This window comes from Micromesistius poutassou (genome assembly GCF_964030765.1).
Source record: "Micromesistius poutassou genome assembly, chromosome: 4".
NCBI lineage: Eukaryota > Metazoa > Chordata > Actinopteri > Gadiformes > Gadidae > Micromesistius > Micromesistius poutassou.
In genome coordinates, this window is record NC_140274.1 from 10,285,806 (window position 1) to 10,308,161 (window position 22,356).

The 22,356-nt window shown below is 43.4% G+C and overlaps 2 protein-coding genes across 2 annotated transcripts in view; both read left to right on the forward strand.

Annotated features, from left to right (window-relative positions):
* serpini1 (serpin peptidase inhibitor, clade I (neuroserpin), member 1) overlaps window positions 1-10,470 on the forward strand; it is a 16,678-nt gene extending 6,208 nt beyond the window's left edge. Inside the window, exons 2-9 of the mRNA XM_084466687.1 lie at window positions 2,488-2,790; window positions 3,179-3,409; window positions 3,780-3,974; window positions 6,362-6,566; window positions 6,848-6,945; window positions 9,091-9,177; window positions 9,549-9,638; window positions 9,719-10,470. Coding sequence (XP_084322813.1) covers window positions 2,511-2,790; window positions 3,179-3,409; window positions 3,780-3,974; window positions 6,362-6,566; window positions 6,848-6,945; window positions 9,091-9,177; window positions 9,549-9,638; window positions 9,719-9,789 — 1,257 coding nt within the window. The 5' untranslated portion in view covers window positions 2,488-2,510 and the 3' untranslated portion in view covers window positions 9,790-10,470. The remainder of the gene's footprint in view (window positions 1-2,487; window positions 2,791-3,178; window positions 3,410-3,779; window positions 3,975-6,361; window positions 6,567-6,847; window positions 6,946-9,090; window positions 9,178-9,548; window positions 9,639-9,718) is intronic.
* A 1,348-nt stretch (window positions 10,471-11,818) lies between these two features.
* LOC311341504 (uncharacterized protein) lies at window positions 11,819-16,005 on the forward strand (the record flags this gene model as incomplete). The annotated part of the gene is made up of 7 exons (XM_084466338.1): window positions 11,819-11,829; window positions 12,188-12,317; window positions 13,763-13,856; window positions 14,103-14,233; window positions 14,431-14,573; window positions 15,494-15,697; window positions 15,888-16,005. 7 exons carry the CDS (start codon window positions 11,819-11,821, stop codon window positions 16,003-16,005), a joined length of 831 nt encoding a protein of 276 aa, XP_084322464.1.
* Window positions 16,006-22,356: the final 6,351 nt, after the last annotated feature.

A 22,356-nucleotide genomic window follows, 5' to 3' on the forward strand; every position in this document is an offset into this window, starting at 1 on the left:
CACTGGGTGGGATACTCTTACTGGCCCTATGCCATCCATCCAAAGGTCATCACGGTGTCCCCTTTACAGGTAATAGTCAACCACCCATGTCGGCCTTATCTACACACACACAAACACACACTCAATCCCCAGGGCACACACACACGCAGTCCCTACCACACAAACACCTGACCCAGCGGCATGTTTGGGTCTTTCCTCTCATAAGACGGGTTGTCCCCCTCTCGAAAGGTTCAGCTCCCACAGCTCAGAAGGTCAAGATGGAGAATTGTACCTCCCTCTACATCCCTGCCAGCTGCTGTTGTTCTTTTGATCTATCTTTCTTTATTTCCTTCTGTCTTTCTTTCCCAGCATGTCTGGCGGCATCATAACAAGACATAGAGCAGATGAAAGCCTTAACTGTTAAGAACTTGACCTGGTGCTGTTGAATTGACTATAAGTGTACCAGTAATTGAATTAGTTGTATAAGTTTACTCATAAAGAATAACACAATCTGTACACTAATGTACACTAATTTTGTAACTATAATGTACACTAACATTTTGTTCCATCAGTTTGTCATATCAATCGTCATATATTGTTGAACATTATAGTATAATTGTATTTTGATCATTCACAGAGGCTGAAGTTGTAACTGGATTGGCGATTGGCTATTTGGCTATTCCCTATATATATATATTGACATATGAACTACATTAAAGTCATAATTCCCATAATTTATTATTGTTGTTGTTAACCGCTTTACTCCCTCTCCTCATGGGTTTGTCAGAGGCCTCCGAGCTGTTCAATAGGACAGTGCACAGCAGGTCCAGGCAAAAAGAACGTATTTGTTCAGCTCTCTGCTCTCTATGTCGTTGTTGACACTCAGGTACAATGACTACTGTAGCCTCCTATAGCCTCAATGTAACGTAGCGAGCTAGCAGATTCTAGTTCAGAGTGGGGACCTTCCACTGTCCTGGGCTACTATGTTTATAGAAAAAAAGGCATGTCACTAGTAGACAACAGAACATATGATCTCTCCTTCTCCCTCTATTTATATCCCGCTCTCTCTATCTCGCTCTCTCCTAAACCACAGTCAAAAATTGTGTTTAATTTGTAGTTATTTAATAACCAAGTAGTCGATGGACTTGTTGTCTCCTGCAGGGGCCGCTCTTATAGTGGTCTATATTCTCTCTCTCGTGCTCTCTCGCCTCCCTAAACATATTTCATTACCCAGAGAAGCACATGCTTCTCTGCAAGTTTCATTATTTCCTCAGAAAACAGCGTTGCCTGGCAACGACAGATGCAAAGTAGCGCAGTGTTGACGTAAATGCCTGATTCAGGCCATGTCTTTTGGAGGTATGGAAGTCCATGAAAAATGGAGCGAGTTGGAGCTGTGTTAGAAAGGAGGACAGAACGAGGAATGGAACGGGGGGATGCGAGGGTGAGATGTTGGGGAACTCAATCATTTACTGCACATGCACTCTGGTATGCACACAGACACTTACACACACACACCTAAGCAGACCCACACCTAAGCAGACACGCAATCATCAAACCTATACACACAGTCATGCAAGTACATGCACATGAGCATAAAAACACAAACACACACACACACACACACACACACACACACACACACACACACACACACACACACACACACACACGCACACACACATACACACATACACACACACACATGCTCACTATTCAACACATCCCACAGAAACCCACATGCAAATGGCAATAGAAGCAGGCATAAATGCGCATGCACAGATCCACTCTCCAAGCAGATTCTGAAGGGAAGAGGCAGATTTAACTAAGAGGTTAATGGTCATGAAATATTTATAGAGTTTATTGAGTGAATGTGCTCTGAACAGCAATCCGGACTGCAGCCGCCAGTCCATATTGCTGTGGTTACCGCACACTCATGCTATTTATCTGTCTCTCGCTCACACTTATTCTCGCACACTCTCCATCTCATTCTCTCCAACTGCTATTATTTCCTCACCACTGCAGTGCACACCTATAAACTCAAAGTCGTGTGGATAAGAATCACACTTAACTGTCGTGTGTGTGTTTGTCTGTGTCTGCACTGTGCACCGGGTCTGGGGGCGGCATTAGCTTAGGAGGTAGAGTGGGTTGGCTGGTAACCGCAAGGTTGGTGCTTTGTTTCCCGGCTCCTCACTGTAAATCGCTTTCGTTAAAAGTGCTATATAAATGAGGACCATTTACCACTTTCGTTTGCATGCATGTACACCAATATCTTGACATCTTGAATACATAATATAAAATGTTATTAAAACATTTGATTATTATTTTTCTCTGCATCCCGCTGTCCTTCCCCTTTTTTTTTCTCTAGCTGTATAGTACAGTTTCCTCTATTCGCATTAATTTGAACACAAATGTTCCTTTTGTCTGCCAACAATACAATAATACAATATAATAATGGATCATAGTTGCATATCTCTCTCTGTGCCTTTCTTCTTCGTCTCTCTCCTCCAGCTCTCTCTGGTCCGTCCCTCATCATGTGCATCCCGGGCTGTGTGTCCGCTCCTCCCTTCCCCCTTCTCCTCCTCCTCCTGTTGCTGGGCTGCGGTTGCCATGCGGCCGACATTCCGGAAGACGCCACGGCAGAGTTCTCGGTCAGGCTGTACCACCGGCTGCAGGCGACGGGGGGCAGTGACTCAAACATCATTTTCTCCCCGCTGAGCGTGGCAGTGGCACTGGGCATGATGGAGCTGGGGGCCCGGGGGGCCTCGCTGGAGGAGATCCGCCAGGCGGTGGGCTTCAGCCAGCTTCCAGCAGGTGAGAGGCGCTGGTGGCCTGCCAGGCACTGTGGATCTGTCTCCGTGCACTCCCAATCAGCTCAGCACAGGGATTACCGGAGGAGGAGTACCGGGAGGGATTATCGAGAGTAATGAGAGTGATGGAACCTGACCTTTGATATCCACCGCCAGGAAAGGAAAATCATACTCTGTCCAGGGCATAAGCTATATTTACAAATCACCATATATGTGTCGCTATTTCTGATTTATTTTGTACATATTTGTGTTCATAAGATGTGAAGAATAACAAAGTCACAAAGCGAGCCTCAGAGCGCTAACTAAATCACTAACTAACATTGCTAAAATAGTTGTAGAGTTTGAAAAATGATCAATGTGTTGTTTTTGTGTTTTACGTGCGTTTGCTGCAGACGAGGAGTTCTCTCTGCTCCACAACTTGACGGCCTCCTTGTCAGACGACGATGGCCACTACATCGTCCGATTGGCCAACAGCCTGTTCCTCCAGGAGGGCATGGCCTTCAACCCTGAGTTCCTGCATCTGATGAGGAAGTACTTCAGGGCTGAGGTGGACACGGTGGACTTCAGCGAATCAGCAGCTGTCGCCGACCAGATCAACAGCTGGGTGGAGAACCACACCGAAAGTAAGACAGAGAGAGATGGTCCAGGAGACGAACGAGTAGAGACAGAGATAGAGGGGGGGGAGGGAGCCAGAGAGAGGGGGAGAGAGGGAGGGAATAAACAAAACCCTGATCGGAGGAAGTGGGGAAGAGTCCGATATATGTGGATGCTCAGATAAGATGGTCACTGCAATGCACACAATCTCCCCAAGCACACTGTATCTTGGCATGGTAACTATGTATCCCTTCTGTCCAGCATTGCATTTTTTTCATCTGCCATTATTGTTTTCCTTGTTGGCCGTGGCGTGTGCAACCTATAGGAGACGTCTCAGTGGGAGTCTGGTCTATTAAGCGTAACTTTCTGACATTGTGATGTTATTGGATTCAACCTCAGGTAAGATCCATAAGCTGCTGTCGGCGGAGGACTTCAGCAGCATGACCCGGCTCACCCTGGTGAACGCTGTGTACTTCCGGGGCTCCTGGAAGAACCAGTTCAGACCAGAGAACACCAGGACCTTCTCCTTCAGCCGGGACGACGGCTCCGAGGTCCAGACCCTCATGATGTACCAGCAGGGAGACTTCTCCTACGGTACAACGTCAACTTTAGCATCCCTACAATGGAAACTAGAGGACACCATGTGACACACTTTATTTACAGTAAAAGAGCGCAACTGTGTGGTTCCAGGGGTGAGAATCCCATTCATACTCTGCATAGAGGTTTTGATTATTAGCCATCATGTCTTAACCATACAAGGTATACTTACCTTACTTAAGCCAGAAGATTGGGAAATTATGGTATATTATCCTGAAGAAGCCACAAGTTAAAGAAAAGTTTTATGAAAAACATTACAATGCTCTACACTAACTACAATCCGCTGTTACTAAGGAAACGTTTACCGCACCCGCAAAAGTCAATTTGTCAATTACCCTGCGATCGTTTGCTGCAGAGCAACCATGATTTCCCTTTTTGACACAATGCGTTTTTTGAGAGATGTACTGGAGTGTAGTGTTTGTGAGGGCCAGCTTGTGGATTATGTCAGGGCCAGTATGAAATAGAAGACATACAAGGTCTTAGTGAGTTTTGCAGGCTGGCTAGTTAGGTAGCTGACATGAGTCTTACTAATCATGTTGTTATCATTCTGGAGTGAATACAAAAAAATACAATCAGTACATCAGTATGCATTATAGGAGATTTTTGGTGACACTCCGCCATATTGAGAGGACTCAAGAGAGTTGTGGTATTGATAAATCCTAAATCAATGTAAATATACCGTCACCTAGGAAAATTTCAATTTCAGAAACAATTTCTCCCGATAATGACCAATCTCTTCATGATTAGTTTCTAAACGATGGCCAACAACTATTATTATCAACACAATTACTTGCACTCAAATGCCCCTATGCTTCCAAAATCAAGTCCTATATTCGGTTAATAAATCAGTTGAAATTGGCAATAACAGTAGTCAGGTGGAAATCCCAGACTGCTACGGGTACAAAAGGCTCAAAACGCTGCAAATGTTTGCACACACTGTGTTTGCAACACTCTTGTGCTTCCGGCCTATTCTCTGTTTCAATGGGTCCTCCTAATGCAAAATGCTACAAAAATGTGTTTATGTGTCTCTGCATGCATAATTTGTGTTTTTTTTTCCCCATTCTTGGGATGATGATTATTTATCAGGGACCAACATTGATATCCATGTTTTCCTCGTTTGTTATAATTATTAAGAGTTTTACCACACAATTTAGCATTATGAATGCTCATCATAAAAAAGGATTTAGTCTAATGCCGAGCCCAAAATAATGGTGTAACGACACACTGCGTAGGCGGGTTACAAGCACAAGTAATATTGGTTGTGTCAGAGCTTCGTCAAGCATCTTTATATGAATACAAGAAAAGGAAACCATTTTGAACAAGTTGTTTCACAGTGAAATAGAGCAAAGCTATCCCCATGCCTTTGGAATGCTCTTCTTCAATCCTGCATTTCTACATGTTGGTACCCTTACCATATATATTCATGGACAGAAGCATATCAAGCACAATATGCTCTCCTTTGAGCTGAGAACTGAGGTGCTCATGGCTCTATATTTAAACGTCTCTGCGAGGGCCTTGATTCCCTGGCCTTGTTTAGAAGGTTATTTATCGACATTCTAATCCAGCCTTTCTCTCCAGTGTGTCAGACATGACTGCGGCTCTCTACCTGGACTCCTGCTGCTTGTGAGACGAGTCTCCTTTCTACAGAGTCATATGTTTCTACTCAGTGGCTTATCATCTAAAATGATTCTGGGGGGGGTGGAGGTTAACATCCAGTTGCTTTCTCTACCATGCGCTGCCAAACTCGGTTACATCAACCCCCCCACCCACCCCTACTACTGCACTGCTGCTAAAGTTCTAGCCTTCGAAAGATTTTGGTGCAACATGCGCACACACTCACACACAAAACACACATCCCGCTCAACACACATTCTGCATAGGGGAAATTCAGTGTGTTCTTAATTTTGCATTTGTGTATTTGCATGTGTGTTTGAATATGTGTGTTTGTTTGTGTAGGTGTGCACGTTGGTGTGTGTATACAGGTATGTGTGTCTGTGTGTGTGTGTGTGTGTGTGTGTATGTGTGCATGCAAGCGTGTCTTTGCGTGCGTGCGCACGTATGCGTGCATAAGAGCTTCAGAACAGGGACAGGTCCCTGAAGATGGGCCTGTGTTGGCATTCTTATTCTGAAGTGTGCTCGTGGTCCAGAGTAGAAACTTTGGAAGACGGATAGCACACTACGCTGCTACTGTGGCTCAGCGTAACATACAGCTGTTTCCCAGAATACCAACTACCGTCCAGTACAGTACCTCAGGGATAGCTCTGCTTAAGGGACTGCTCCTCCATCTGTGTTCTAGATATCGCCTGTTTTAACCCTGCTCTCTCCCGATCTGTGTTCTAGATATCACCTGTTTTAACCCTGCTGTCTCCCCCGATGTGTTCTAGGCGAGTTCAGTGATGGCACCCAGGAGGCGGGCGGAGTGTACCAGGTGCTGGAGATGCCCTACGAGGGGGAGGACATGTCCATGATGATCGTCCTCCCCAGGCAGGAGGTGCCCCTGGCCTCCCTGGAGCCCATCATCAAAGCCGCCCTGCTGGAGGAGTGGGCCAACAACGTCAAGCGGCAGAAGGTGGAGGTATACCTGCCCAGGTGAGAGAGGGACAAGATGCACTCAATGCACACACAAGACAGATATTCACAAACACAAACCACCTGACATAAACATTTGTCAGGCATGCAAATATCGTTCATCCCACGTTATTATTGTAGGATTACGTGTGTCTGTTTGTGTGTATTTGTGTTGCAAATGTTTTTTCGTACCCAAGCAATCCACTGACCATTGATCTGTTAAACATGAAGCAGCATCATAGCAGAGCTCACCTTTGGCCTGTGATGTCCCAGTGTGTGACCGCATAGCCCTGTGGTTTCAGGTTCAAGGTGGAGCAGAAGATGGACCTGAAGGAGCCATTGCAAGAGCTGGGGATCAAGAACATATTCACCAAGGAAGCCGACCTCTCCGCCATGACCGGTCAGTACACACACCACCGCACACACACACACACACACACATGCACAGAAACACACACATATGCACAGAAACACACACACACCCACACATGCACAGAGACAAAGGCATGTACGGAAATACACACATATGCACAGAAACACACATGCACAGAAACACACACACATGCACAGAGACACACACACATGCACAGAGGCACACACACATGCACAGAAACACACACATATGCACAGAAACACACACATATGCACAGAAACACACACACATAAGCACAGGAACACGCACAAATGCACAGAAACACACCACATGCACAGAAACACACACATAGACAAAAACACACAGAGACAACTACATAAACAGACATACATGCACAGAAACACACACACAGACACACAAACATGCACACAAACACACACACATGCACACAAACACACACACACATCCACAGAAACACACCACATGCATAGAAAAACACACCCATGCATAGAAACACACACACATACATGCACAGAAACACACACTAATGCACAGAAACCAACACACACAAGCACAGAAACACACATATGCACAGAAACACACACACATGCACAGAAACAAACACACACATGCACAGAAACATACACACACATGCACAGAAACACACACACATGCACAGCGTCTTACGGATGCCACGCACACACATGTATGTTGTAAAGCGTGCAGACCACAAATGCACACATCCACATACTCGTATATAATGGGTCGTAGAGGAAGACAGAGTTGAACTCCCGAACGTCTCACAAATGAGAAGTAACCACGGTAACCAAGGTACCTACACTGTGTGGGCAGGTGAGATCTGTCACTCCGTCGGGTAAAAATAGATCCAACAAGAGAAAGAAACGGAGCACAATAGAAACACACGCATAAACATCCAATATACTCATACAAACATGTATTAAATATTTTTACATTGTATTTATACATTGTATAAATTACAATATATAAATACATTATGTGGGAGCCAAAGTATGAAGGTGTATTCATTTGTCGAAGATACTTCGGCTGGTGCTGACCTCCCAGTCTTACAAATTTAAGCTATCTAAGGGTCAGACAGGTGAATGCTTAACTGTAGGACAGCTAGCCGAAACAGACAAAAACAACAACAACCAATTATTTATTTTAGTTCGGAAAGGAAGTTTGAGTCAGAAATTGCTTCTTTTTTTTTGGGTTGTCGTGACGTATCCTTTTTTAGTGAGGCAACATTTTCCACCTACTATCTATCTTAGCGGTAGCCTAGCATTTACCGCTAAAAACATACAATGCTCACTCCTTCATCCTCAAGCGCCAATCAATTAAGAAGAAGCAGTCAACTACCGTGAGTCACCCATGCCATCTTAAAATAAGTGAATTTAAGTCAACTTAGTTACTACTCGTCGCTTGTTGATAGAAAACGGCCTGAATGGATGGAGAGAAAAGGCCGTTACCCATTATATGCAAGGTCATGTCGGAGATCGGCTTTGCTTGAGCAGAAATGGGGAACTCGATAAAGAATAAACACTAGGCAAACAACAGCAATTTATTTTTCTGTTCAAAAGGCAATCAATTGTTCCAAGTGGTCACATCAATCAAGGGCTGTGAAATGAGAGAAAAGTCGCAGCCTGTCTTAAACTGTTTGGTCTTCATCCATCACGGCGGGCCCGGACCACCACGTCAATAGCTGTGGGTGTGTAGGTGTCAGAGTGAGGCTCTGTGGGGTGGGGGTAACTGCAGAAAATGTGATGCTGTACACTGGATGACTCAGTGGCTTTCCATGTGGACTGGCTAAGAGGTTTGAGCTTTTATTCAATTCCAAACAAGGGGCTCTAAATGTGTAGATCTTTGTTTAAAACAACTGCCAAAGGAAGTTTGTCGTGTGTTGGTTTTATTTTTAGCATGCCGCCTGTGTCTTTTGGTTTAGCATACAGTTAAGTTAATTTCCATAATTGACCCATAAGCTTTGTACTCCTATAAACCTGTGGCTGTGGTGTACACTCTGCAACCCACATTTCACATCTGGTCCACAAATGCACACAAGCAGTTTGCATTACTTATTGGTCCATTACATTTTCTTTTACATGCAAATTAACAGCTACAATGTGTGTGTTGGTATGTGTTTCTGTGTGTGGACAGATGGTAAAGACCTGTTCATAGGGAAAGCAGTGCAGAAGGCCTACCTGGAAGTGACTGAGGAAGGGGCAGAGGGAGCTGTAGGATCAGGTAAATCATCACCACCATCATCATCATCATTATCATCATCATCATCAGCAGCAACAGCATGATCATCAGCATGATCAGCTTCATCATCAACTCTTTATTAGAGCAAGGCTCTTTTATGAAATTGTACAATATAATGACATTCAATATGCTTTACACCCATAATCAAATATACGTACCACACAGTGTGGATGTGTTTACAGTTATCACATTACTTTGTGTGGGCTTACCTCTCCATCCCACTCACAGTTGAAATCACACTAAACACTGCCCCCTTCTGTCTATTACCAGGAAGCTGTTGAGGGAGTAGAGCTCAAAAACAAATATTTTTTTCTTTTGTTCTTTCTTTCTTTCCCCCTCTATCCCTCCTATAGGAATGATCGCCTTGACACGGACTCTGGTGCTGTACCCACAAGTCATGGCCGATCACCCCTTCTTCTTTGTAATCAGAAATCGCAGGACAGGTACGCGTTGACCAACTCATATTCATCACCGGTACGTTAAATCAACATTGTGTTTAACTGTGGCATCTCTCCATCGCCAGGGTCCATCCTCTTCATGGGCAGGGTGATGACCCCTGAGGTCATTAACCCCAGCGACCAGGACTTCTTCTAACCCGGCTGTGAGGTCATCCCTCACGGCCCGCCCCCTCCTGACCCGGCAGCCAATGAGATCCGGACGACACAAGCGCTACCTGTCCTTTTATGCCATCATCAGCTGTGTTTTTATACTCTTTATGAGAATATACGACCTGAATGTTATAAATATATATACATATATATTATATATATTGAGATATAATTGACATATAATGTGATTGTGTTTTGATACTGGAAGCTTTAAAACCTTGGATACAGGAATGGAAAAGATGTACATATTCTGGGGGGAAGGAATAGGACGGTTTGTACTATAATACGTGTAGCATATCGAACACTGTATTGAGAGAGAGCGTGATATGTAATCCACGCACAGCCCCTTTCACTTTGACACACATAACACTCTTTTCTATTTCTGTTCTTCACATACACACACACACACACACACCCACACGACTTTTCTCTCTTCTTCTCTGTGTGGGCACTTTGAACACAAGCGCTCCAACCAACACGTGCTCCACGCTATGATTATATTCCTGTACATTTGGCTTTCGTGTTACAAGTATACCATACCATAATATTTATTGCAACAAAGAGCATTAAAGAAGTATCCTCAAACATTTCGTCCTTGGTACAATGAATCTTAGTATATCAACATATATATTTATATATGTTCTCAGTGTTCTAGTTATTCTCTTTTGTAAGCAGTGGGCCCATTGCTAACCTGCTGATGAAATAACATGCCTTACCGCATCCCAGTTGTTGAGTTAGCTCGTGGCTGGCCATCACACAGGTGAGCAGAGGGGCCTGCGTATCTGACACAGGTTGCCATAGAGACTGGTTCATATATGGTCACGATGGAAAACGCAATGCCATTTCTTTGGATGTACATACAGCACAGGAAGTAACGGTGACACCAGTTGTAGTCTTTTACTTCATGAAAACATGAATGTGTTCCAGTAATAAAACATATATCTCTGTCCTTTTTCTCTTTGCGATTCCCTCTATTTGTATGCTTACTTGTAAAGAATTTGATCCCAAAAATTGAACTAAACCCTAAGTGTAACATTTATTCACTTTAGTGCAGCTAGATTTGGACCGAACATGTAGATCATATAATTACAGGTGAATGTGTATAGTGCCTTATACTAGTGATTGCTTCCCAACTGAAACTTTTGTTCCCTCAGAGGCAGGATTGTTGCCTTCACTCACACGTCAATAGACAGCTCGTATCACTGCCTTCAGGGCCAGGAAATGGTGTAGCCAAGAGCAAATGGGACCAGCATGTTGGAACTTGAATGTGATGAATGGTAATTCATGAATGATATATTAGATGATGAATGCCTCGAAGTCTATTCAATTAACAAATTATTGATGCAATAAGAATAAAACATTTGACATTAACATATAATAAATAATATATAGGCCTATAATAGGTGTATTCATAACAATGAATAAGTCAGAACAATTGTTTTCTTGCTAATTACAACATATTCATAATATAGCTATTCAGAGCAATTTTACAGTTAAACTAAATTCCAGTAATTTCCTCCAGTTTTTTTTCCTCCTAGTCTATATTGAATACTTGAATGTGTTGCTTAATGCTGTGATTCTTCCTTTGGTATATGTTTAATATAATATTAAATATGTGGATATAGTTTCTCAGTAGAGGCTCGGACTGAAAGTACCAAACACGGCCCAGAAAGCAGTGGCTTTATCCTAATGGAAGTCTCTCTCATGCCCCTCACGACGTGGTCCTGACGACACGCCTAATCACCGTGTTGCCGGGCAACCAGCAGCACCTGGCCCAGGTGACCCTTGGCGTTCCACCCTCTCTCTCGCTCGCTCTCCCTATCTCTCATACGCACACGCACGCCAGCACGGCGGTGTCAGTCTCCCATGGGTGCTGAGCAGGACAGCAGCACCGTCTGATGAGGGGATATTAACCAGAGCGGGAGGCTCCATGGGTAACAGGTCAGCTGGAGAGCTAGACCAGTCTTGGAGTATGTACTGAAAGGAGCCAAGAGAATTCACCAGAGCATTGGGACATGTCAGAAAGGTAAGCTGCTAACGCCGGCCGCCATGAATAAGTTAGTATCGCCTCGCCTGCGTTACAACAGCCATAAGCAAAGCGGGAAAATCGAGAGAAATTGAAAAGTGAGTCATCGGCGAATGTAATACTTAAATAGGAGTTACATCATCCAATGCTTTTGAACCACACCAGCGTATACAGAAGCAGTCCGGGCAGGTGAAATGACAGTACTGTGAGAGCAAATAACCTACATTAGTTCAGTAGTACCTTTCACAGGTGTCTGTTTGCTGTTATGGCAACGAGCCCTTAGTCAAAGTCGCCTGCTGGTTCATTGTAACTCTAACCTCTCACTCTCTGTCTCTCTCTCTCTCTCTCTCTCTCTCAGTTCCTCAGGTGTGAATACTAGCAGTGGCAGTTTTCCTAAGTCCCACTCCTCCCAGTACTCCGATCTCAGCGTTAAGCACACCCCGCCATCTGTGGAGCACAGTCCTGACTCTGGAGTCGTTAGTACACCTGTGAGTGTTCCACACACACACACACAGACACACACACACACACACACACAGAACCATATATGTGCACACACATCCCCGCTCCTAAAATACTAACACAGCCTCACATTGACCTAGTATTTCGAGATGAAACACTCTACCTTATTCTTACTTCGTCCTTTAATTTTGCATCCTCCACATGGCTCTTTACGTACTCTGCCAAGCTGTGATACCACCCTCATATGTCTCTGTCCCCTTCTCCTCCTCTTCCTCATCCCGCCATCACCATCTGATTGGCCTGTTACATCACCAACTACTGATTGAGCCGATTACATTGTCTTTTCTGGAAATCGATGTGGGTGGTTTGAGGTCCAGACTGATCCATGTAGTGAAGCAGAATGTGGGGTCAAGTAATTAGGATGGTCTCCAAGGTACAGACTCTGGGCCAGAGACAAACAGCTGTGAGGGGCGGAGTCACGCCTTGTTCCCTGTTCCCTGTTTCCTCGCAGAGATAATCTAGGAAGGGAAATTATTTGCAGGAGTGAATCTTTCGATGAATCTTTCGTGGATTTTAATAAATGTATTGCTACAGTGGCCAGTCATCACAGTGTTGAATTGAGACCTTTATAGACACTATATTCAGTTTACTGCTGGCTCACTACGATGAAAATGAAAAAGAATCACTGTTCCCCCACATCTGAGCTTGTCTGCCGTAGTCTAGTCTCCTTTGTTAGACTAAACCTAACATAACCTAACATAACCCAGTCTTTCCCTCATAACCTCTTGGTCCAAATCTCCTCCCTTCATCTCCCTGTTCATCCATTAGTAGAATTATTCAATGAATTTTGTTTCATATGTATATAAACCGTACCTACAAAGGCTGATTCTATGTATGTATGTACATATGAATATGGCTCTCTCTATGCATGAAAAATATGCACGTATTAAATAAGGAAATAAATAATATTTTCTCTCTCCGTCTTTATAATCATCAACGTATTTGCCAGCCTCTCTCATTATTGGTGTTCGCTTGGTGTTATGCTCATGGGGTCACTGACCAGCAGCAGCAAGGGGTCAGTGGTAGTTGGGCTGTTGCTAGTGGCTAGTGTAACATAGGGAGAGAGAGCTAGGGTTACACACGCCACAAATGAGGAGCAAGAGAAAAGAGTGAGGGACGAGTGTGCTGAGGTCAAGCAGATAATTAAGAGAAGAGTACGGGAGATATCTGGTCCAACTCACCCCCACAGTGCACCACACAGACACCAAGACAGGAAACGAAACATCTGTGAACCGGAACTGCAGGATGATCAATGAAAGGACGAGAGACAAAAGTTGGAGGGAAATACAGATATTTGGCTAGCTGTGATGCTGGAAGCTATCAGTATGTTTGCTGCTGTTATTGCTACAGCATCCCCTTTCCAGCTCAAAACCTTTCTTTCTACTACTCTTCATCCTCCTGCCTCCACTAGCTGCCATCCAGCCGGTTTCGCTTTGTGTCTTGGCATCGCCTGGAGCAGAGTGATGTCAGAGGAAACCAGCTGACTTGCCCACGGGTGAGAGAAGGTGAGTCCTGTGGTGCTCCAGAGAAACGAGCACATTTCAGTCTGTGAAAAAAAATACACGTTTCCTTTACACCACCGTTTTGTAGTGCAGTGTGCTTACAAGACTTTCAAATCCTTTAGTATTAAGGACACTATCGTTTTCAGCACAGCATCTGTTTGGAAAAGCACAACCGCTTAATAGATATTATTACTTATGAGTGATGATGATGATGATGATGATGATGATGATGATGATGACATCAAACAGGACCGCCAGAGGAGGAACTGTTAATCCGAGAAGAGGGTGATGTTCTCCAGGAGCGTTGGAGGAGGAGGACAGAGGAGCTGGAGGGGCAGAGATGGGAGGAGAGGCTTCAAGAAAACTGGGAAAACTGTCTGGTGAGTCATTGATATTTGTGTGTGTGTGTGTGTGTGTGTGTGTGTGTGTGTGTGTGTGTGTGTGTGTGTTATAAAAATTCTTTCTAGAGAGTGAAGCACTGAGAGATCGATAGAAGACCGTCGAAGACAGCAAAGAGTGATGATTCTCAACAGACTCAAAAGACAATCCATCTTGCGTTCATACTCTCTCCTCCCAGGAGCTGAATCTGTCCTACCAGGACCTCGGAGATCCATTCCAGCGGGACAACTTCTTTCGGATCCTCCGCCGCCTCATCCGCGTGGAGAAGCTGCAACTGGTGGACAACTCCCTCACCGACCTGAGTTCTGTCTGCCTGCCAAGGTAGACGACTCAGCACCCACGATGCACCACGCCTCCCCAGTCCCCACCAAACCCCAATGATGCATGTGAAGCTACTTTTCCGCTTGACATATTTGAGAAGCGCACATCACAGCTTTCTTCCCACGTTAATAAACATTGCATAGTCTTTAATACCATAGTACTCCCACTCAGTACACATCACGTTAAACAATATTTACCAATCTGCTACAGTATATCATGGAAGGTGTATGGTTAACGGGAGATGAGCTGCTACAAAGAGTGACCCTCTGGAAAGAAAAAAGCATTGTACAACCCTAATACACAGTCCCTTATATACCATAATGCTCCTCATTCAACACACATCCCATTAATGAGCAGTTTAAACCCCCAATGGTAACTGTAACATCCATCATGCTTCACTACAACAGCCATGTTCCAGATCAAACCGCTCATTAAAGTAACGCGGTGAAACCTTGGCCGTTTCTCAATTCGCGTTCTCGTGCGTACTCGCGTACTTGCGTTCTCGGTAAACGTCATCAGTGGTAGCCCAAGCACTGTTCCAATTCCAAGTACGCGAGAACGCGAGTACTGTTGTAAAACCCGGAAGTGTTCTCGATGAGGCCGTTCTACCGAGGATGCATCGGAGGTGACTCGTGTGGACTTGGGACCGTTAAATATCCCAGAATGCATCATCGAGTCCGCTGCTGTTCCAATTGCAGGTGCGTACTCGCGTTCTCTGAAGTCTGTACTTGAAAGTCCGGACTTGCCAAGTACGTACTTCCAAGTCCGCGAGAACGTAGTCCGCGTACTTGGTATTGAGAAACGGCTCTTGTGTTGGATCACTTGTCTTTATGGCCTCCTTCCCTTTCTCATATTTCCAATTGTTCCCACACTCGTGGCCAGGACAGTAACTATCGCTTGCTCTCCCCCCTGGGAACCAGGTGCAGAGTCCTCAACCTGCAACGCAACCACCTGGTGTGTCTGCGGCGACAGCTGCCAAAGCTCCCGGCCCTGGAGCACCTCTGCCTGTCCGACAACGCCATCAGCTCCCTGGGGGGGCTGGGGGCCGCTCTGGGGGCCGCCCCACTGCACTCGCTGACCCTCAGCCGCAACCCGGTGACCTTCGCTCAGGACTATCGCGCACGGTGAGGAAGGAAATGGTGGAGGGAGAGAGGGAAGAATATAATCGGTTCTTAAATTTGATGGTGCATGATGTACTGGCTTTAGACTTTTGACAATAATAAATTATTCATTCTTGGTTAAAAATAAACACTGTCTTCATCTCTCTCTACCTCTCCCTTGCCCTCTCCCTCTCTCTCTTTTTCCCTCTGCTAGTGTCTTCTCCTGTTTGCCAAAGCTACAGGTACTGGATGGCATCCCTAAGCTTCCAGAGGATTCTCTGCCCCCCAAACTACACTTCCCAGAAACCACCAGGATGTGTAACATCTTGTGACATTCGTCCACAAAGGGGATTGTACTAACTAGCCCAATGGCTATGAATAATCCCATGGAATCCTTAGTGACAGCTGAGATTCATTGAGCCGTATAAGACTAAAGATTTTGAAGCCACATTGACAAAGATATGTGTAATATGTATTATGTTTTTTTTAGAACTGCTGATTTATATTTTTGTTATATTTTTGTATTGTCTTCGATAATAAATTATTTAAAAAATGATCAACCCAAAGTGAAGGTGACGGTTGTAGGGGAGAGAAGAAAAGGAAGCACAGAAAAGAGACACAAAAGAGATGAAGAAAAGCAGAGAATTAGAGGGAATTGAGAAGGCTAAGGATCTTATCAGGTTGCTACATGACTCAGCCAAACACACACACGAATGGACACACACTCACACCACACACATACACACACACACACACACACACACACACACACACACACACACACACACACACACTCTCTCTCTCTCTCTCTCTCTCTCTCTCTCTCTCTCTCTCTCTCTCTCTCTCTCTCTCTCACACACACACACACACACAAATGCATAAACTAGAGATGGCGCAGCCTATGGCATAACCAATGCAGCTCCATCTGAAATACTTACACATGTGTGTGTGTGTGTGTGTGTGTGTGTGTATGTATAGGATGCTGCAGGGCAGACGTGAGTAAAATACTCGTGTGGCGTTTTCATAAAAACAGAAAACACAGGTTGTCATAATTGGTTGGCCTTGTGAACGTTGTGTTGTTATGAAATTGGGTTGATCCTATCCATGTGTGACACCAGAGCAGATAAACAGGACATCCGCTTGTGCAGCCCTATCAAATATTTAGTGTCCAGACTCCCTCTGGGATAAATGGCCTCATGTGTCCTGTTCTGACTGACTGTTAAGTGACCCTTGCAGCTGCCCATATCCACACACACACACACACACACACACACACACACACACACACACAGCTCACAGATGTACCTTCCCCATGCATAGTAAGGTAGATATAGGTGCATGAATACACACAAGGACATAGGATAGGATGTTGAGTATGTGTGTGTACACGTGTGTATGTGTGAGTGTGAGTGTGTGTGTGCGTGTGCGTGTGCGTGTGCGTGCGCATGCGTGTGTGTGTGTGTGTGTGTGTGTGTGTGTGTGTGTGTGTGTGTGTGTGTGTGTGTGTGTGTGTGTGTGTGTGTGTGTGTGTGTGTGTGTGTGCGTGCGTGCGTGTGTGTGTGTGTGTGTGTGTGTGTGTGTAGGTGTAGGTGTCTGTGCCAAGGACAGACCTGTATAGATGTCCCCAGTACTCAGTCTACTGGCTTTAAAGTCATAAAAAATATTTTTAAATCAATTCTGTATTTAACTGGCAGCCATTCTGGCATACAGGATGTCTGATGTCTGCAGCTGCTACAGTGTGTTTGAATAGCATAGTCATCTAGACAGGTATTTATAATGCAGTATTTATATAAACTTATTATCAGAAAATGTTGAACTGACTTTGGCAATGACTCAAGAGCAAGAAAGAGGACCAAAAGTGCTTATTGAAATGTTGCAGTTTTAATTGATAACCTCAAGATTTTTGCAGATGGACTAAAAGCAATAATTTCAGTGCAGGTTTAGCTGGAGAAAATAGTCGTGGTGGTAAAATACTTCCATCTGTTGTTACAGTGCATTCTGCATCCAACCTCCTCTGGCTCATCACGTCTCCACTATATATTAGCAATATATACGTATATGTTGCACTGTAATAAGACATAGAGTGCAGAAAGGATCCATTTGTTGTTCACGTTCTGGATACAAAAAAATATACCAGGACCAGAAAAAATCCAATATTTTAGTCTAGGGAAAAGTTATTTGACAAATTAAACAAATCAGGCCATGCCATCAAAGGTCAAATATGCCATGCCATTTTTTCTGTGATGCAGAAATGGGCATCAATGTGAAAGTGTGGACATTACTCTTTAGTGGCTGGCTCATTTGACTGGCGGCAGGTCCCTGTCATCCAGCCCTCTTAGAGCCCCGTCTATCAGGAGCCTCGTTCCAAGCCAGCCTCCTCCTCTGCTGCCTCTGCTGGAGGATGGCCTGGTGGTTGCTCACCCTCCCGGGCCCCTGGGCCGGTCACCGTTTGATGGGGAATGGCTTGGTGCTGAAGCTCTGGCTTAGGCCTGGGCAATAAAACAATAAATGATGGTATTGCCATAGACTTTTGATCAATATCAATATAAAACATATTCAATATATATCGATTAGAGACTGGACCACCGAATCTAGCAGCTGGGTTTGTTACACAAACACAGAATATTTGATTGTTTTTCATTGTTGTATCGACATTGGAGTATTTATCATTGAAGAACAGTGGAAGGTCATGTTAAGTGTTAAACAGAAGTGTTTAAATCCAGCATGGTAATTCCTAGTCTTTTTAGGTCATTAAATTTATCAATAGTTATCGATATTGATTAATATGATCAAGTTATATCGTGTTATGCCTTTCAGCCATATCGCCCAGGCTTACTCTGGCCTGTCCGCTATGAGGGACCAGTCTATGTATTTCTCCTGGTCATCCTTCTCTGTGTGCTTCCTCTTGGGCTGGGACTCTGGGACAGACTTCAGGAAGATCCTCAGGTCCTCTACCAAAGTGCAGATCCACACTAAAGAGTTGTTCTCTTTGAGGCTATGAACCAGTATCGGCTGACACAAGGGTGGTCTTCATTTTGATGAAGGAATTGTGGATTTTATCCTTGGTAAATGCATGTAATTGTGCAGTACTCATCCATAGTTCTCATAGTCACTTGTAAATGTTTATTTTTAGCTGCAAAGCTTTAAAGAATGACAGTGATCTCATTATCATGGTCATAATAGCATTCCATGTATTGAGTATATGTATTGTATATAAGATTTAGCATAATGATGATGACACACTTGGACTCTCATAACAGAAAGTACATTGATTTTAATGTCTCAAATAATCAGAGCAATTGTTATTATAAGGTTCTCAAGGTTATATATCATGGGCTGTTGTAGGCTGAAGCTCTGTATTGTGTTACAATTACAATTAAGTGTTTATAATATTGTGTAAGGAAATGAAGGGAAAAAAAAACATTAATTAATTAAAACATTTATATTAAATAAACCGAATTACATTAAAGGTCTACCATATATTTTCTAAATTTTACCTCCAGCACATAAACTAAACTTTTTCATGAACTTATTTTTTTCCCCGAAACAAAATATAGGGAGACGAATATAGCAATGGTTAATCTGTGCCACTTCAATACAATGTTTTCACCAGTAGAGGTCACTAAAGGATAGTCTCGCCCCGGGCACTCAAGACTGGAGTGTAGAAACCTGGGAAAGGGATTACTGCTCCTGGTATACGCACTGTCAAACAGTGTACAAGTTGTTGGACTTAATGTATGATTAGCCATTTGGTGCCGATATTGAATAAGAACTGGATGTATGTTATGTAAAGGGACAGTCGCATCCACAAATGGAAAAACCTTTACAGAATACTTAAACTGAGTCAATGCAGTAGTCAGATCCTTAGTAACATATTGGGAGTAGGCTATACAAGAGTCAGATTATTGGAATCTCCATTTCAACTAGCTGCTGTTTGTTTCCATTTTAAAGTTTATGTGTATGACGGAGTAAACCATTATTAATGAAGTTTTTCCAAATTACTCTTATTTGGTTTTATATCTATTTTTTCAGATGTCACATAGGCCTATTGATTTATTGGGCTTCGTTTATTGGTAAGTTTAACCGGAAATAGAACGCATTGCTCCTCCCCTTCGTTTACAGCATGTGACTGGTATGTAGCCTACTTTATCAGAAGTAATGTAATGAATATTAGTAATGAATATAAATATATAATCGATGCATTTTGTGAGTTGACTTCATAAGCTATGTATTTATTCGATTAACACTCATGTTTCAACAGTTTCTATTGCCTAACTCACAGAATTACTCTCATCACGTGTGTGTGTGTGTGTGTGTGTGTGTGTGTGTGTGTGTGTGTGTGTGTGTGTGTGTGTGCGTGTGTGCGTGCGTGCGTGCGTGCGTGCGTGCGTGCGTGCGTGCGTGCGTGCGTGCGTGCGTGTGTGTGTGTGTGTGTGTGTGTGTGTGTGTGTGTGCGCGCGCAGCCGCCGATGTTCAGGTCAAGTGGGCTTACAGTTTTATATTAGCGTCTCATAATTATAAAAAACTAGGTTCTTCATGTTATATCATATATACGTACACATACACTCGAGTAGTAGGCAAATGTTAATGGCGTTTCGATGATTGATTTGTGGACTGATAGGCCTGATAGGCCTACTCATGCATGATGATGAATAACTACTTGTTCACGATGATGAATTACTTATTTTAAGTACTTTGAGTTGAATGTAAATGCACTTCGTATCAAGTAGGCTTATTTTGATTATTTTGGCATTGATGTGTTCATATGAGTAACTGATAAAATGAAAAATTAGAAAAAACCACACAATGTTTTTATGTCTCTGGTGTTTTAGTGTTTTTAACGCTTAGACTATTAAAGCATAGCTAACCGGCACAATCCAACAAAGACCCATGGATACTAACACTCTTTCTCCTATCCTTTGTGTTCTCTAGATATATTGACTATTCTGTTGTCTCTCTGTGCAGCCGAGTGATAGTGTGTACATAACAGAGGGAGAGAGAGAAAGTGTGTTGCCTCGGGTTAGATCGGGCAGATCAAAGGCATTGATGAGGCCTGTATCCACAGCATCCTGACAGCTGTAGATTAAATTAAAGAACTTCTGACAAATCAAACAGATATTTTTTTCTCCCTGTCTCACCTTTCTCTCTTTTTTTCTCTTTCTCAGCCTTTCAACCCATAGCCCCTCATCAGACACAACTGGGCATACAAGCTAAAACAAACTGGGTTTCATCTTTAAGGGCCCAGACAGACCTCTTTGAAACAACACCAGCTGCTTGTCTCTCTGTTTCTCTCTAAGTCAATGGCTTGCCTCTTCATTTTCCAGATACTTCACCAAAGGTCGGCCATATTGTGACAAAGAAAGGCAGAAGACATCAGGGCTTCAAACTCTTGACGGTAATTAAGAGATGAAAGTAACACATTTTGTGGGGCCTCTCTGACCAGCACATCAAGCACCACCACTCAGGGCTCCACCGAGTGGCACTCCATCTACCCTGAATATAAATGTGGCTGTTAGGAGAGGTTGGTTTGGTTTAATGTGTGATTAGTCAAACTCACTGTGAGGTTAAAACAACTGTCACACAGGCCCAGTACAACACAACATGGAACATGGGCTCACAAAAAACATAGGTATGATAAACTGTATATACACATACTGACTCTAAATGCTGTTTGTTTTGTGTTTACAATGTTTGCCTACTTGAAACATGTGTCATTCTTCAAAGGGATAAGTTGAATCTCGGCCTCATCAATAGTGTTTTGATGTTTAATTTTATGCTTTCACGCACCAGTAATACTCCAAGCACTATTATTGATTGTGTGTTGCATCTTGCTATCATTGTTGTATTATTCAAATATTAAAGATAGATATATCGTTTTAAGAAAAAACCAACAAACCAAATACAAATAATTCTTTGTGGTTTTATTCAGGCAATTATGTTTGGCAGGTTCGTGCATTTCATACACATCATGGGAGTGCTAAATCTTTAATAACAGTTAGTATTTTATACATATAAAGTACTACTCTACAGTCCACATTTAATCCAACTTTCATGTCATTCTTTCTAATCTGCTGCTGTCCTTTAGATTAATTATTTTATCTAAAAATGTTGATTATTGATCTCCTTCATAATGTTGAGTTGTTATTTTTTATTATTGTTTTAATATTATTGGATTGGTTCAATATTGCAAACAATTTACACACCAACATGTGGAACGAGATATCAACATGGAACAATTAGAAGACCAACTGTGGTCACTAGAGAGCAGTGTTGGGCAGCAATAGTTTTGATTGTGTGTGTGTGTGTGTGTGTGTGTGTGTGTGTGTGTGTGTGTGTGTGTGTGTGTGTGTGTACTCATATGCATGTGTGTGTGTGTGTGTGTGTGTGTGTGTGTGTGTGTGTGTGTGTGTGTGTGTGTGCACATGTTTATAAAGGAGAGTAATGCAGATGGCTGAGGAGAGGCCTTCGGCCCGCTGCTCAAACCAACTGAATTAATCGTCTCGTTGGCCAAGAAAAACACTCTAATCAGTGGGTTTCCTCTCATTAAAAGTTAATTAGTTTGACATGAGTTTCCTGCAGAAGAAAGTATTGGCCACTTAGAACTCATTAGAGCCAAAAGAAAACACCACACTGTGGAGAGCTGGGAGAGAGAGCGGGCGAGAGAGGCAAACTGAAGACACACA